Source organism: Pelodiscus sinensis, chromosome 4 (genome assembly GCF_049634645.1).
Source record: "Pelodiscus sinensis isolate JC-2024 chromosome 4, ASM4963464v1, whole genome shotgun sequence".
Classification (NCBI taxonomy): domain Eukaryota; kingdom Metazoa; phylum Chordata; order Testudines; family Trionychidae; genus Pelodiscus; species Pelodiscus sinensis.
Genome location: NC_134714.1, coordinates 69,959,760 through 69,975,840, shown reverse-complemented (window position 1 = coordinate 69,975,840; position 16,081 = coordinate 69,959,760). Strand labels below are relative to the sequence as shown.

The 16,081-nt window shown below is 43.5% G+C and overlaps 1 protein-coding gene across 1 annotated transcript in view; it reads right to left on the bottom strand.

The window, feature by feature from the left end:
* The window catches only part of COX16 (cytochrome c oxidase assembly factor COX16), a 50,419-nt gene extending 40,827 nt beyond the window's left edge, over positions 1 to 9,592 (bottom strand). The window contains exon 1 of the mRNA XM_006130310.4: positions 9,355 to 9,592. Within this exon, the coding sequence (XP_006130372.2) occupies positions 9,355 to 9,450 (96 nt within the window). The 5' untranslated portion in view covers positions 9,451 to 9,592. The remainder of the gene's footprint in view (positions 1 to 9,354) is intronic.
* Positions 9,593 to 16,081: the final 6,489 nt, after the last annotated feature.

Genomic DNA, 16,081 nt, shown 5'->3' with positions numbered 1-16,081 from the left:
TAGCTTGCCCAGCAATGAATAGTCATAAAATTACACTACAGAGTTTGTTCACTTTAGGTCTTATTCGCATTAACAAAAGCTTACAGCTAGCCTGTCTTCATAACTCAAGTCCTATTACTGTAAATTGAAAAGGGTCAATACACTATGGTCTGTAAAGCTACTCTCTAACCAAAAGGAAATGGCAACACACTTAATTTGCTGAATGTAAAACACTGTATATAATAGGGATTTAATAATGCCCCTTTTGACTATGCCATACCCATGGAAAAATATTCAGAAGATTAAATGGAACAACAGTTTATTCTCTGTGTATGTTCTGTCTTGATTGTTACTTTGTTTGGCAGAGACTATATACTACCCAGCACATTTTCAGCTACATATAGCACATCTCTATATATATTTTAGAGTGTTTGTCTGCAAGTCATTTGTTCAAGAACTACTCCTAAACAGTAAGAGCTAGAGCCATCAAATTTGATATGCAACTTCCTCTTCTCCTAATTTAAAGTAAGGTCAGGGTTTATGCTAGGACAACTGGAAGAACTGTTGTCCATAACATTCAAAGGGAGAGGCTGCTGTTCAGAGGGATGTGATATGAGAGTGGCCACTGAGGGCAGTGACCTCGCAGGGGACCGCTAACCTGCACAGTGTTCAGCAGGTTATGGGGGGCAGCCATACCATCAAGGGAGTGGGGCTCTGCCATCTTGCCTGCCAGCACACCGAGTAAGCAGCCCCTCTGCCCCAAATCCTTTCCCCCTCTGCTAGCCCTTGGCCACGGTACCCAGTGGAGAGGGGATGAAAGGCCCTTGGCAGCTGGAGGCAGTCTGGCGGGGACTAGCAGGGGTGAGAACAGGCCACTCTGGGGAACCTAGGGAGGGAAAACATGGCCCTTGCAGATAGGGAGCCCCCACCCAGCCCTGGCCCCAACCCTCATTCTCACACACTCCCCAACCCCAAGATCCTGTCCTGAAGGACCTAGGCAACTCCAGGTAGTTGTGCTAGTGATAAATAAAACACACACACAAAGGAGGCTGGTGATTAGATTTGTATCTATTTTTCTTGAAACTGAATATTTGAACTGTATTACCTAATTTAGATATAGCACCAAGATCCTATCTTCTCCCATATATTGTAAATCACTGAGCATTATAGTATTAAATAAATTAAATAATAACAATGCTCAATGGCCTAACAAGATTCTTAATAAAATTAGATTAGTAGTTTCAGACTTGTACCCATTACTTGTTTGCTTAGAGATCACAAAACCACCACTAGCCCGTAGTCTCTGCAGCAGAGAGAAAGGCCACACCTTAGCTGGTGCAACTGAATTACTCTGTTCTTTAAAGTACAGTTCCAAACCTTTAACTGCCCTAATTTTACTGACACCACCGTTATACTATGAAATGTTTTGTAAAGGTTTAAATTCTTTTACTTTTTGCCATTGCACAGTTTGGGTAGCGAAACCAGGCTCAGTGGTTCCAATTTCTGATTTCTAGCCATCACCACAGAGTCACATTTGAGTTCCCGTTACTAGAAGGGATGATGATATCATGGAGCACCTTTGCCATTTCATAATTAGGATGTGGCAAGAATTGCACTTAAGGCTCATCATGGTTGTAACAAAGATAGAAAATGTCAGTGGAATATTAACTCATGAAATGTTGGATGATCAGAAGCAAGACTGTCGACTGCAGTAGGGCTTTCAAAAGAATAATAGTATTGTTCAATTGAAAGTGAGTATTTTACGGTTTTCCATGTCTGAATACAGTTGTGAGAGGCTGTTAGTGGACACACTGCTGACCAGGGCTTTGCAGTCAGCACAGACCAGGTCAAATGACATTCAGCATTGCGTTAGCGGTCTTAGCTGACATGATACTAAATGTGATTTGCCCTGGCCTTCACTCCCAGCTTCACTCCCCCAACTCCCCACGCTGCTGCCTCGGAGGGAGTTGGGGGGTGAAAGCAAGCAGGTTACTCAGTCTCCCACCCACCATGTGGATGCACGTTTACCAAAATAAACTAATTTGAACATCCCCAGTAAGCATGTGCTTAAATCTTTGCAGGGTCTGGGCCTATCTTTGTACAGTGCCCAGCATATGGGATCCCAATCTTAAGAGGGACATTAGGTGTGCCATAATAAAAATATTTCCTACTAACACTAATAATAATAGATAATTCTTACCAATGTAACAGTTATGTGTATAATGTCAGACAACTGAAGGAGCAGTAATTAAGTGCATACTGAAAATTAAAACAAACATTTACTCACGCCAATTCTGTTAACTTGCAAATTGCTGCCTCACATTTGACCAGATGACCCAGTATAATCTATGATGTGGACAACCCAACTAGAGAATAGAATCAATTTGAGAAGCTCAGATAAACTATTATTTTTAATGTGAGAAAGCTGTTAATATTTTACTCTTTACAGTATGTGCAGGAGAAAAATAAAAAAAGATTCTGAATTCATTACATGCTGAAATGCATCTCTGACTAGTTGAAACATTCAGCATATGAATCTACTGGTTGCATTTCTTTTTGACATGTAAAAATCATCTCTAAAAATAAAAACTAATAATACTTAATATTTACAGTACTTTGCATACTATAACGGAAATAGTCCAGTAAGCACTGCTACCACAAATACCCTCTTAAATGTTACAAATTGAATAATTCCTGCATGTGTCTATGAATACACATAAAACAATCCAACATTTTAATTAATCGTGCATGCACAGAAGACTAATATGTTGCAAAGTAGAATAAAGGATAGAATGTGACATAAGCACCATCTGTCACAAATTCAGCAATCCCAATAAGGATTTTATGAAAAAAAAATTAAATTCTCCTTAACTTTCTTTTTTTTTTAAATCTACCCATTCTCCTTTCCATTGAGAAGTGTGTTATGCTAACAATTATGGATGGCATCAGGCTGATTATTAAAGCTGAATTTCAGAGAGAGACAAGCACTGGCATCCTAATATTGGGCTGCTGTGGTGGCAGGAGAACTCCCTGACATACTGCACTTTCCTGAGTTACCCTGAACAATCTAAAGCAGACACCCTTAGTCTCTCAGGTTAGAGAAATAACAAGAGGCAATTTCTTTGGCAAGCCTAGCAATTTGCTGTATTATAGAATTCCTGTTGCCAGAGAAACTCATCCTGCTGCAGTACTGATTGTGAAAGCCAGCTTACAAAATTACATTCCCTTTGTCATAAATCCCTAAATTAATCACGTCACAATATTCAATGCTGGCAACTCAGATCATGCACTGGTGAAAAGAAAGCAGCAAAATGTTATGAAATATATTACTGGAGCGGTAATATGATAATTTTCAAGCCTCTTCTCCAAGTCAGCTGCTGCCAAAGCCTCCAGCTATGCATTGTGCAATTGCAAAACTGGAACAGTCACATGAAATATTTTCTTTGGCAGAGATCAGAGTTAAAAGGTTTTGGGGGGTTTCCTTTTTTAAAAACTGTTGCGTGTGCAGTTCAGTGCTGGTGAGAGGTGCCCACTGGACAGCCCTAGAGAATGAAGTCCTTTATTTATCCACTAAATAGGGGCAGCAACAAGCAAGCTTCAATCCCACCAACACAACTATGTGGTTCCACTCTGAGCTGGAGGATCACCCCTCTATGGCAAGGTAATAGTTTAGTCTCCACATAGCCCCTTCAATCATTGGCTCCTATGTTGAGACTGCTAATAAGGGAGACAATTAGTGCCAGCTATAGTGGTAGTTTTGTACTATGAACATTTGTCTAATGGGAAATTTACTGAGACTCCCAATTCATTTCATATTATGAATCTCCAGATGGTAACATTTAGTCACTATAGATTAAAATACGTCACACCACTAATGTGGCAAGCAGCAGTGGTAAAGGAAATTCAAGGTATAATCTGACAAGAGGTATATGAGGCGACCTGCTTAATCTTTGTGTGCTAAACCCAAGTGTGAAGAGAAAGGAGGCAAAAAAGTGGGTTGGAATGAAAATCTCCTGACAACCCTAGTTTTCACTTTCCACTTCCTTCACATTTGAGCGGAAATCAAAATGGGATCACAAAAAAAGGAGAGGCTTTTACTCAGGACTCTTGTGTCTTCTCTTTGTGGCCTGTAATGTAAGACAGGTTCATCTCGTCTCTCAGAGCCTTCTTTCAAAAGGTGCTCTTGTGCCTTAAAAATAAATTTGTCCTTTACATAAAAAATGTAAGTAAAAATGTTAAAGCATTTTGTGTTAGCACATGACCACCAGTAGCAAAAGGGGTAAACAGAAGTATTTATGCACTGCAATTCTATCTTAGAGATCAACAATAACCTCTCTTCTGTTGTCATCCACCCGAGCTGAAAACAAGAGCTACTATGTTAGGAAATCTATTCCTTAGCAAACATTGCAACATACTATTCTCTGACCATTCTGCCTCCTCTGGCCACTGCCTGCAGAATTTTTCTGCATTAATACACAACTAGAGAAACACAAGAGGGCATATACCAAGGGTCACACTGAAAATATGGTCACAATTGTAGGTCAGCAATTTGGATTACAAAAAAAATGGAGCAAATTGCCATTGCTTCCAGTCTTGAACATTCAGGTCTCGGAGACTGCTGGTCTCACCACGTAGTATTCCATCTTGATCCAAAAAAATCAGATCTCCTGGACCAATATGGAGTGCTGCATATTGGGACCTGAGACCTCAGCTAGATGTTCCACCATAGTCAAGATGCAATTGGCTGGAGCCACATTATAAAGCTTGGTTTTGTCACACACTTTAAATACCCTGGTCTATTTTTGGCATAAATCCTTGTTTGTTAATATGTCCATTTCATAATGCCTGGGAGAGTGCAGAAAAGACATTTAATAGAAGCTATAATCTAAGAACAAGGAGTAAATGGCAACTCATATGTTTCTTTGTTTGAGCATTAGCAAAAATAGGCTTTTTCATCCAGACTGTTGTCATTTTGCATTATACACAGTGCTTGGACTGGTCAGGTGACAAGAGAATTTCACTCAGCAGCTGCAGCTGTTTGGAGAATATGCTGTGGTGGTCAAGCATAGCTTAACTGTTAAAAACAACACTGCCTCTTTATTTAAAAAGTATTCCTGGTACTATTTTAAAAATAAAGGTTACTGCCATCCACAGATCAAATAAATCCAGCTAAGATTTGTTGTGACCAAAGCTCTTTCCATGTGATAGCTCTTTGGTGCTGATGGTGTGGAGTATAAGTTTGATTACCATTAGAGTAATGACTACATAAAAAACATGAAAAGAAACCACCACCAATCTTGTCATTAACTGTCCCCTTAGCAGTCAGTATTAAGACAGGATTAAAAACTGAATGAGCATGGGAACAGAACTAATCTCCTGCCCTTCCCAGTTCTTCTACCTGAGGAGGACTGACACACATTGTAGGGCTGTACAGAGGGAGGGGGAAGGAGAAGAACACTGCTCCTGTTGTGTATTTCCTGAGGCTAACCAGAGGAAATCAGTCTACATGACAGTCGGGCTGGCTAGAACTAAATTTACACATACACAATCTATTCAAAATGAAGTTGGGGTCTAAGTCACAAAATTGAAGAACATTGCTTTGCTTTGGGAAGACATTAATTCAGAACCATACACATGGCCTAGACTACACGTTAGGAAGCGAGTAATTAGCTAATCGTGTAGTTGATAGCAATTCTATGAATTACACAATTAGTAGATAAGAAAGGAAGCCTCAGTCCCAGCTCACGTTGGGTCCAGGAGCTATCCCCTGCTACAGCTCTGCAGTTTAAATGTAGTAAGAGCAGGGTGAGCAGACAGCCCGGCTCCTACCACATTTAAACTGCAGAGTCACTTCAGGGGTAGCTCTGGCACCCAGCATGAGCTGGGACTGAGCTGGGATTATTCAGTCCCAACTCATGCCAAGTCCAGTACCCCCTGTCTGCAGGGGGTTCCCCGCCCCAGGCAGAAGCTGCTTCGTGGCAGCCTCCCCTGCCCCTCCCTCCCCACGCCACTGCCTCTGACAGAGGCAGCAGCATGGGGAGGGGGACAGGCAGCACTATGGAGACAGTGCCAGGGGAACCAGCTCTTAAGCTGGCTCCCCCCCAACGCCGACTCCTGCTTCCCACCCCCTTGCTTCCTCTGATACAGGATGGGGGGAATGCAACTAGTTGAGTACTCAACTTGACTAAGCAATAACTTTAGGCTTATCGGTTAGTTGACTACTTGCTTATATCCTTAGCCTAGATCTAAATTAACCCACTAAAGGACTCAGGAAAACCAGGCAGCTGTACCAGCCATAGCAGACCATTCAGCTGTGCACAACTGAGGTTCTCTTCTAAGAGGTTAGAAGTAGTGGTACAGCAGGGAGCCAGCACACACACTCCTTGTAAGATTGGAGAAGCAATTCTTGGAGTAATAGTCACAGACACATAACAATGATGATGTATGAATCAGTGGATGTTAGAAATTGTTTTAAAGTATAAAATAGAATTAACAAAAAAGATTTGTATCCTCTATGTGCAGCACTAGTAAGTGTTTACATATATATGAGTTTACCTACAAGACACAGAATCCAATTTGGTTCTCAGGAGTAAATATTAAGACTTATTTGCACCTCAAAATCATATGAAGGTTTAAATTCAGTATGTTTCATATGGTAAATTGTATTGCGAACAGCCAAGTCATATGAGGCAATAAATATAAATTCACTGAAGAATTTGAAATTCATATATTATAAATTGATAGTGGAATGCTGTAGGTGAGCTTATGGGTGACATAACGCTGACAGAAAATCAAGAAGCACAGAAAATGCTCCTTGTCTGTTTGCAGTGGGAGTTTTGGCACTTGAAGCAATAATAGACACTGTAGTAATGATCTGTATGCAAAGAAGTCAATACCAAAAATGTCTTTTTTAAATTAATTTTTATTTAATCTTTATTCACAGCAATAATCTTCCTCAGTTCTAGGATGTGCCATCTTCATTTACATCTTACAAGTTCAATGGAAGCCGAGTGAACTGATCCATCCCACTAAAGGATCAGGCATTCAGAAATTCACTACTTTTTGGAATGTGAACCCATTTCATTAACTTCAGGGGGTAGCCGAGTTAGTCTGTACAAGTAAACTGAAAAAACAACAAATAGACTGATAGCTCTTTATAGACTAACAAAACATATAGATAGTATCATGAGCTTTCGTGGGCACAGCCCACTTCTTCAGAGATCCTCAGACAACCATTTATTTAAATGGCTATTTATAAAAATAGGGTGGTTTCATCAGTCGGTTAGGCTTGCAAGAGACTGCTTACCCCAAAGAAAACACTGCATGTTAAAAATACAGGCTTCAAAATGTAAATAAAACCTTTCTGAACATTAGAGCTCCCAGGTGGCCCGCATATCAAGCAAAGATAAAAATAACCCCAAAACATATACATTCAAACAGTCCTGCCAAATAAGACAAATAAGTAGTTAGTTGGAGCTTTGGATACCACTGTCATTCCTTTGATGGTACCTGGAAACTACTAACCACCTAGTCCAATGCTGATGGTGTGTTCCTTCCTAGCTGAACTCTGTTCCCTGCTCTGTATGGGGCATAGACAAACAGAGAGCTTATGACCAATGCCAGGCGCCCCAGCAGGAATGAACAGAACAGGTTACCATCAAATGATCCCTCCCCTTTCGCCCAAAGGCTAGGGACACCATTCCTGCCCATTCTAGCTAATAGCTGTTGATGGACCTATCCTCCAGTTTATCCAGTTCTTTTTTGAACTCTGTTCACAACAATATACCTGTTCTTACAATAGCTGAAGGCAGAACAAAAACCATAAGCAGTGCCACCGCTATATTCCTTACACAGCTTTAGCTGCTTAAAGAGTAATTGGCTGTTGCAGACAAATGAAGAAACATGAACTGGAATCTAGGCACCTACTGTGAGCCCAGGCAGTGGTCAATAGCAATATTCATTTTAAAACAAATTATTTTTCATTTTTAAGTCTGAATACCTATTTCTTAATTATCTGTATTTGTCCAAAGGAAAGCCATTCCTGTCACCTTTAAATGAGTTAATTGCACCAGAGATGTAATCTTACATGCTTTGCATCTCAGAAGAGCATATGGGGCCAGCTCTATTGGCAGTGGTGCCAAAGAGTCTTGCTGTCTCAAAATCATTTAAAGTGTCACTAGGGGAATGGGACACTGACATGCAAATCCCTATTTGGGCAGACAGAGTTGACTGTGGAACAGGAAACAACACTGACTGAAAACTAGAACCCTTCTTCTGTAATGAAGAACCAAGTGTCATACAGGCCTGGATGATAACCTGCAGATGGGAATGAAAGAGTTGCCCCTGTGCCTTCCTGCAACAGGAAAGGAAAGAGGTGGATACAGCTTCTGTCCATGGAGACCTGGGACCCCCTGCAGACAGGGGCTGCTACTGGATCAGCCTCTGTCCCTGGCAGTGCTCCATGGGAGAAGACAGCTGGTCTGTGTGGAGAACTGGCTTTTAAATTGGCTCCCCATGCACAGGGCTCAACAAACCGCGGCGAGATCTGCTCGCCAGCTCCGCACTGCGCATGCGCCAGACCGGCAACATGCACGCATCGCTGGTGAACAGGGCAAACAGCTGCAATCTACTCGCCACCGGCAAGTAGATATAGCGATTTGTCGAGTCCTGCCCATGCAGACCAGCTCCTGCTGGGCACTGAGAGGCAGCAGTGCAGGGTGGCTGCCCAAGAGTGGGACTTGATTGCACTGGTTGCCAACCCTGCCCTGGGAACAATAAAATAGTCAAGTAACCCATAAAAATCCATGCGGGTAATCGACTATTCAGTTACCTGATAGCTAACATCCCTACTTTACACCAGTGGTTCTGGGCTAGGGATGTTATTGAATAATCCTGTAACCCCATCATAAACTTGGCCCTTGCACCATTATTGGACGGTCCCCAGGGGTTGGGCCAGTAGCAGAGTTTGCTCCCGGCCTCACTCCCGGGGAGCCCCCTGCTACTCTGCGCCGCAGCCTGTGTGGGGTGGCAGGGGGCTGTCCGTGGGGGAGGGGGAGGCAGCTCCCCGCGGACAGAGGCCGCTCCATGGGATGCATGGGGGGGGCGGGGCTTTGGGGCGAAGCGACCTCGGTGGAAGCGAGGCGCGAGCCGGGCCCGGGCCAGTTTCTGAGCCCCCGAGCGCAGCAGCATCCCCCGCAGCGGGGGCTCGATCGGGCTCGCGCACAGCCCCTCCCCACCGCGCCTGCGTCACACAGAGGCAGCACCGAGCCGCGGAGAGCGCCGCAGGCCCCGCCCCCTGCATCAGGCCCCACCCCCTCCACTGAGTCCTGTCGCCGAGAGCGCCGCGGGCCCCGCCCCCTGCCTGCCGCTACTCACCATCATAGGGACCCCGTATCGCAGCGTCTTATTCTTCGCAAGGGGTCGCAGCCGCTCCAGGCCCCGCCGCAGGCTTTCCGCCGCCGTCTCCCGCATCAAGCCCCACTCTCACCAACGCTTCCGGGAGTCGTGGTCCCTCCAAAACCAGACCCCCAGCACCGCGCCCTCAGCACCTTGGTTCCGCCCCGCCTGCCGGGACTAGAGGCCGGGCTCCGCGCAGGCGCAGCCATACCAGGCATGGAATGATCTGCAAGAACGCGGCTCGAGAGACCGGCAAGCCCCGAGACTGCGGTGTAACATTAAACTGCTTCCGGCGTAATTTGCTGCAGCTACCGGCCCTGCAGGGAGGTTCCCTGTCGCAAAAAGCAACCTGCACTCGCTCCAGGAGTGACACGGGGCGGGGGGCCAAGCACGAACTTCACAGCTATAGCGTGTCCGTGTAGACGAGCCCTCCTTGAGCCAGGGGAATAAAGACTCTTAAGTCGCTGGTTCGTTCCCCCATGTTCCCCCCCCCCCCCAGCCTCAGACACTGAGCTGCTCATACCTCCGATGGCAAAGGAGCCGGGTTACCCAGGATAGACACAAGTAACAGTGCACTCAACATCTGTGTCAGCTTTATAATCTGGGGCCTCACTGCTAGCCCTGCAGTTAAAACACTCTCGGCTATGTCTACACTCGTGGCTTCTTGTGCAAGAAATATGCAAAGGAGGCTAATCATGGAATACCGCTGAGCCTCATTTTCATACCTAATAAGCCAATATTTTTGCAGAAGGAGCAAAAATAGTGGCCAGAAGGAGCTGTCTACACTGCCTCTTCTTGTGCAACAAAAACCCTCTTGCGCAATGCCGCTATGCTGATTATTTTCAGGAATAACAGCACTGCACAAGAGGGCTTTTGTTGCACTAGAAGGGGCAGTGTAGATAGTTCCTTCTGACCTAAGAGCCTCTTCTGCAAAAATGATGGCTCCATAGGTATACAAATGAGGCTCGGCAATATTCTACGCATAGCCTCATTTGCATATTTCTTGCGTAAGAAGCCACGAATGTAGACATAGCTCCCGTGATTCTATCATGCATTATCTAGCCCAGTGTTTCTCAACCAGTGGTACCAGTACCCTTTTGAGAAAACTCAATTTTTGTTTAAGTTTACAGCATTTTATTATTTTTGTACATTTTACACCCAAAAATGTAATCCTCCCCAACTATGATTAAATTGTTTAAACAAATGTGTTGCAATGGTAGAAAAAAATTGTGTGTCTGAAAACTGTAGGTACTTGGGGTACTTAAATTTTTTTTAAAAGAGTACTTTATTAAACAAAAAAAGGTTGAGAAACACTGATCTAGCCCACTGTAAGTGGCACTTTTGCCAAAAGGCAAGCTAGGTGAGGCCAGCATTATGCTGCTTCCCAGCCAATGCAAAGGAGTAACAGATCAATTAATTAATTTTAAAATATCTTTTATTTTAGCTGCACAAAAATTAAACTTGTCAGAAAGGAGAACATTACTGAAATGGATCAGAACAAAACACATTGGAAATCTAAAATGGTACTGAATGATAAAATGTACAACTGTTGTATGGATTATTTGGGAAAGGTAATAGCAAAAGCATGAAACTAGTGCACTCTAAAAGCTTAGAAACAAAAGCACAAATAAACTCAAAATTTTGTTTGTTTTTTTAACTTCATGATTTTAGGATGCATAAACTCATTTTTTAATTTGTTGGGAATAATTCTTGGATACACTGGTGCAGGTGAAAACAAGCAGAGGATTTATTGAACACACAGCACTGGTGGAGTGTTAGCCCGGAGAGCACTAACTTAACCAAAACATACATTAGATTATATAGGTAGCAGATGGACAGACGAGAAGTGATCTGATAGGTCTAGCAGCGGAAGTGAAATATACATAAGCCAATGGTCTATGACAGTTACACAGAATCTCTGCCCATTGCCAATTAAACATGTTATCACTAATACAGGTAGTTATTCCTAACAAGCTAAATAAGCCAACATAAACAAAGACATGTTGATGGTCATTTTGTCGGCCAGAAATATAATGCGTTTCCTGCGGGGGTGGTATTGCCTTAGCGCGATCTTTGGGATCCAAGCTTATTTTCTAGGAACAAAGCAGACAATGAAAAACAATCCCACGCGGTTGTTTGGTACTGGCCTTATCAAAGTGAGGTCCTTTGGAATGTAGTTGCCAGGGGAACCAGGGTCACAGTAACTGTTGAACTGTATGCTTCCCAGGCTTGGCCTGATACTTCCAGATTTGAGTTTATGAGTTCTCAGCAAGATACCATGGACTGCCTCAATTTACCCTACACATTTTTGGGGGTTGTCAAAAAGGAAAATCACAGTACAAATTTGTCTTTGAAAAGAATTTCATACAAGATAATATAATGCAGTGTTTCTTAAACAGTATTCCGTGGCACACCAGTGTGCAGTGGAGGACAACAGAGTTCAAAATGGTCGCTCTAAAGAGGGGGCAGGCAATCTTTTTTTTTTTTTTTTTCTTCTCAACAAACAGTCCTTGGTGTTCCTCAAAAAAAAAAAAAATATTGTGTGGTGTTCCTCAGTCTTAAAAAGTTTAAGAAACTTTAGGGGCAGATTCTTAAAAATATTTAGATGACTCATGGGATTCTCAAAAACATCTCGGTGGTTATGGCCTTTAAAATTCTGTCCCTCTAAGACTATTTGGGAACCAAGTTCTATACAGAAACAGTGACACAAAAAAGCACTAGGGTATTTAGAAAAGCAAAATAAAAGTGACAAAGCCTATCCCTGCTGGCAGATCAAAAGAAACTGAAGAAGTTTTGATATCAACTCAGGAAATCAGTCAGCCTTGATATGTGCATGTGCCCGAAGAACAAACTTGTCATTAAAAAAAAGAAAAACTAGAATTAAAAATGTAAATTACAGAAGTGCATGAAGTGTGATTGCTGAAGCTACTGATATCTATTTAAATATGAATTATTGGTATTTAAAATATAAGTAACACCATGCCTTGTCTGCAAAATGATAATGATGGAATGTGATGACATTCTAAGAGTAATAAAAATAGCATTTTAAATAGTAAATAAATGTAAAGAAAAGAAGCTACATTTACAGTGCATAAGAAAAAGACTGTTCAATTTAGGCCATCAGAACAGCAACTAAGACACATTTGTGAACTGCCAGGAGGCTTTATGCAAACATATAAACTGATCGGGGCAGGAGTGCTGAAATCTCCCTAGAAGTTTGAAGGGCACCAGTGCACGAACCATGGCCATGCCCCCCCTCCTTCTCCTCATAAGACCATGCTTTTGCAACATCTCTTCCTTGAGGCCCTACCCTGGCTCCACTTCTTTTCCTGAGGTTCTGTCCTTCACTAGCTCCTCTCCATCCCCTCCCATCGTTGCTCACCCTTAAGGCAGGTAAAAAGTGATATGGTCATGGACCCTTACCCCCATTCTGTTGCAGCAGCCCTGGATTAGAGTTCTTTTAAATACTAACACTATGTATGGTAGCTATAATTTGGGGTGCTTGTGTGTTCTTGTAAAATATTCCACCAAGTCCAGTCTCTTTTAGCAGCTCAAAACATCATTTCAGATAAAGAAACATAGCCTTATCTAGACACTGGTATGCACTGTGCCTTTGAGAACACAGACCTGGGAAGCAGGTGATGAGATTTATCTTCCTACCAGGGGGAAAGCTCCTCTGCCCCTCATATCCTAATTTTGTGTCCACTGCACAAGGATCACTCAATTTGAGGTAACTGTTATGCCATCTACCCGTCTCTATCCTTGGGGCTTTCCTTTCTGCTGCTGTTTGGCAATGCCGCTTCCTCTTTTTTAACCCAGACTCCTGTCCTGTCCAAAAGCATCTCTAGGAATGAAAGATAATTCCTAGGAGATAAGATGATAAGTAACTGTCTGAATGGATTTGTCAGGAACAAATTGTGTCAAACCAACTGAATAGTTCTTTGACAGGATAACAAACTTTGTGGATGGACAAGAAGTGATAGATGTGGTATATCTTAACTTTATTGAGGCTTTTGATGCTCTCTTGCATGACTTTCTCAGACAAACTAGGGAAATACATCCTAAATGGTGCTACTGTAAGGTGGATGCACAACTCGTTGGAAAACTGTTCCCAGAGACAAGTGGGATACCACAGAGATCGGCTCTGGATCCAGTTCTATTCAATATCATCATCATTGATACAGCTAATGGAATAGTGCATTTATAAACCTTGCAGACAGTACCAGCTGGGAGGGGTTGTAAAGCCCTTGGAAGAAAGGATTAAAATTCAAATGATGGAGAACAACTAGAGAAATGGTCTGAAGTAAATAGGTTGAAATTCAATAAGGATAAATGCAAAGTACTCCTCTTAGGAAGGAATAATAAGTTGCACATATCAAAATGGGAATGATTGCCTAGGAAGGATTACAGTGGAGTGGAGTCTTGAGGTCATGGTGGATCACAAACTAAGTATGAATCAATGTATCACTGTTGCAAAAAACCTGTCACTGCTCTCTAGGATGGTCACTCAGTCATGAGGGGACATATAGGATAACACTGCTACTGTCGAACATGGTACATAGTTTTGGACTCACAAGAGCAAATGTGCCTGGTTTGCTCCATTGCAATGGAATGGTTCAGGTAAATTTGGGACCATAAGAACCGAACAAATTAGACCAACTATTGTACTACAGGTTGCACCTCCACAAACTGGTATCAGAGGGGTAGCCGTGTTAGTCTGAATCTGCATAAACAACGAGAAGTCCTGTGGCACCATAAGCTTTCGTGGGCAAAGACCCACTTCGTCAGATGCCTAAATTGGGACTCTCTTGTCTGGCAATGATGTTCCTGAACAAGAGAGCCCCATGGCAGGAGAGCCCTGCTCACAGCAAGGCTGATGATAGTGGGGCCAGGGACTCAGCAGCACACTGGGGGTAGCAGGGCCATGGTAGTGAGGCAGGGGCAGACTGGCAACCCAGCTGGAGTCGGGGCAGCGTAATTGGGCCGTGTGTTGGCCTGGCAGTGGGGGCAGGGCCATGACAGTCCAGCTGGAAGTAAGGTCAGCCACAGCTCAGCACGGGAAGCCTGCATGGGGCTGCAGCAGTGGAGCCAGGTCCGCAGCAAACCAGGTGGGGCCAGGACAGGCTAGTAGCCCATTCGGGGCTGCATGCCAGTCCAGCACCAGGACTGGTGCTGCCACAGCAATCTAGCTGGCAACTCATCCAAGGCCAAGTGCCGTCCAGCAGAAAGGCTGGTACCGCTGCAGTGGGGTTGTGGCTGTGTGCCGCTGTGCTGGCAGTGGGACTGGAGCATCCGTGTCACCCAGCCAGCATTGTGACAAAAGGAGCTGATGGAAGCGGGGGGCAGCAGGCTGAGGGAACTTGTGGCAGGGAACCTTCCCTGGTCTGGCAAATTCCCTCATCCAGAACTACTCAGGTCCGGAGGGCGCTGGACCAGGAAGGTCCAATCTGTAGTCTGATTCCTGTTTCTTCACTAAATAGTGCCCAAAATCAATGCAGTCTCTTCACATCTGAACATAGGAATGACTATACTGGGTCAGACCAATGGCCCATCTAACCCAATGGCCTGTCTTCCACATGTGACCAGTGCCAGATGCTTCAAACAGAATGAACAGGCTAGGACAATTATGAGGTGATCCAGCCACTGATGTACAATCCCAGTTTCTGGCAGGCAAAGGTTTAGGGACACCTTGAGCATGGTGTTGCATCCCTGATTATCTTAGTTAATAGCCATAAACAGACCTATCTTCCAGTAGCTAAATTTGGGACTTTAGGAACTGAGGTTATGTCTACACTGCAGTTCTATTTTGGAAAAAATTGTGAACCACAAGTTGCGTATCTTTTCCCGATTCTTTTTTCAGAAGAGGCTTTTCCGACATTTGACCCATCTACATGAGACCGAATGTGGGAAAACCCTCTCTTTTGGAAGAGCCCTTATTCTTCATAAAATGAGGAATACAGGGCTTCCAAAAGAATGCATCCACTTTTTTAGAAACTGATCCGAGAAAGCGGATGTGGTCCCTGGACGCGGCAGAGTTTTTCCAGGATACCTCTGGTATCTAGGAAAAACTCTGTAGTATAGACATAGCCTGTGTAAATTAATGTTGATTGCATTGGTATGCTTCCTGTTTTACCACTAGATGGTGTCAAACATCAGTGCAACAGTCTTCACATTGTCTCCTTAGAAAGCTTCAGAGAGTTTCTGCCAACTGTGGCAAGGGAGTACCTCTCCACACAAATCTTTAATTAAGTTTGAAGCACTTACTGCCATGGCGAGCTTTTAAATGTGGGCTGTGTCCAGACACTGTATGGTTAAATCTCTGTATAGCGGTAGCAGCTAACAATGAGTCACTGAACTCTACCTGCTTCAGAGGGGTAGCCGAGTTAGTCTGTAACAGGAAAAACTTAAACAACAAATAGTCTAGCAGCATCTTAAAGACTAACAAAACATGTAGATGGCATCATGAGCTTTCATGGGCACAAGCCACTTCATGATACCATTTCTGTGTTTTGTTAGTCTTTAAGGTGCTACTAGACTATTTGTTGTTTTTTAAGTTTTTCCTGCATTCTACCTGATTTGGCACAAGGCTGCTGTTCTGTAATCAAATCAGCACATTTGGTTGTTTGGGAGGTTTTTGTTGGTTTGTTTTGCAATGCAGACAGGACCCCCTACTGCATAATAGGATAGGCCAATTCTTTCTCCCATC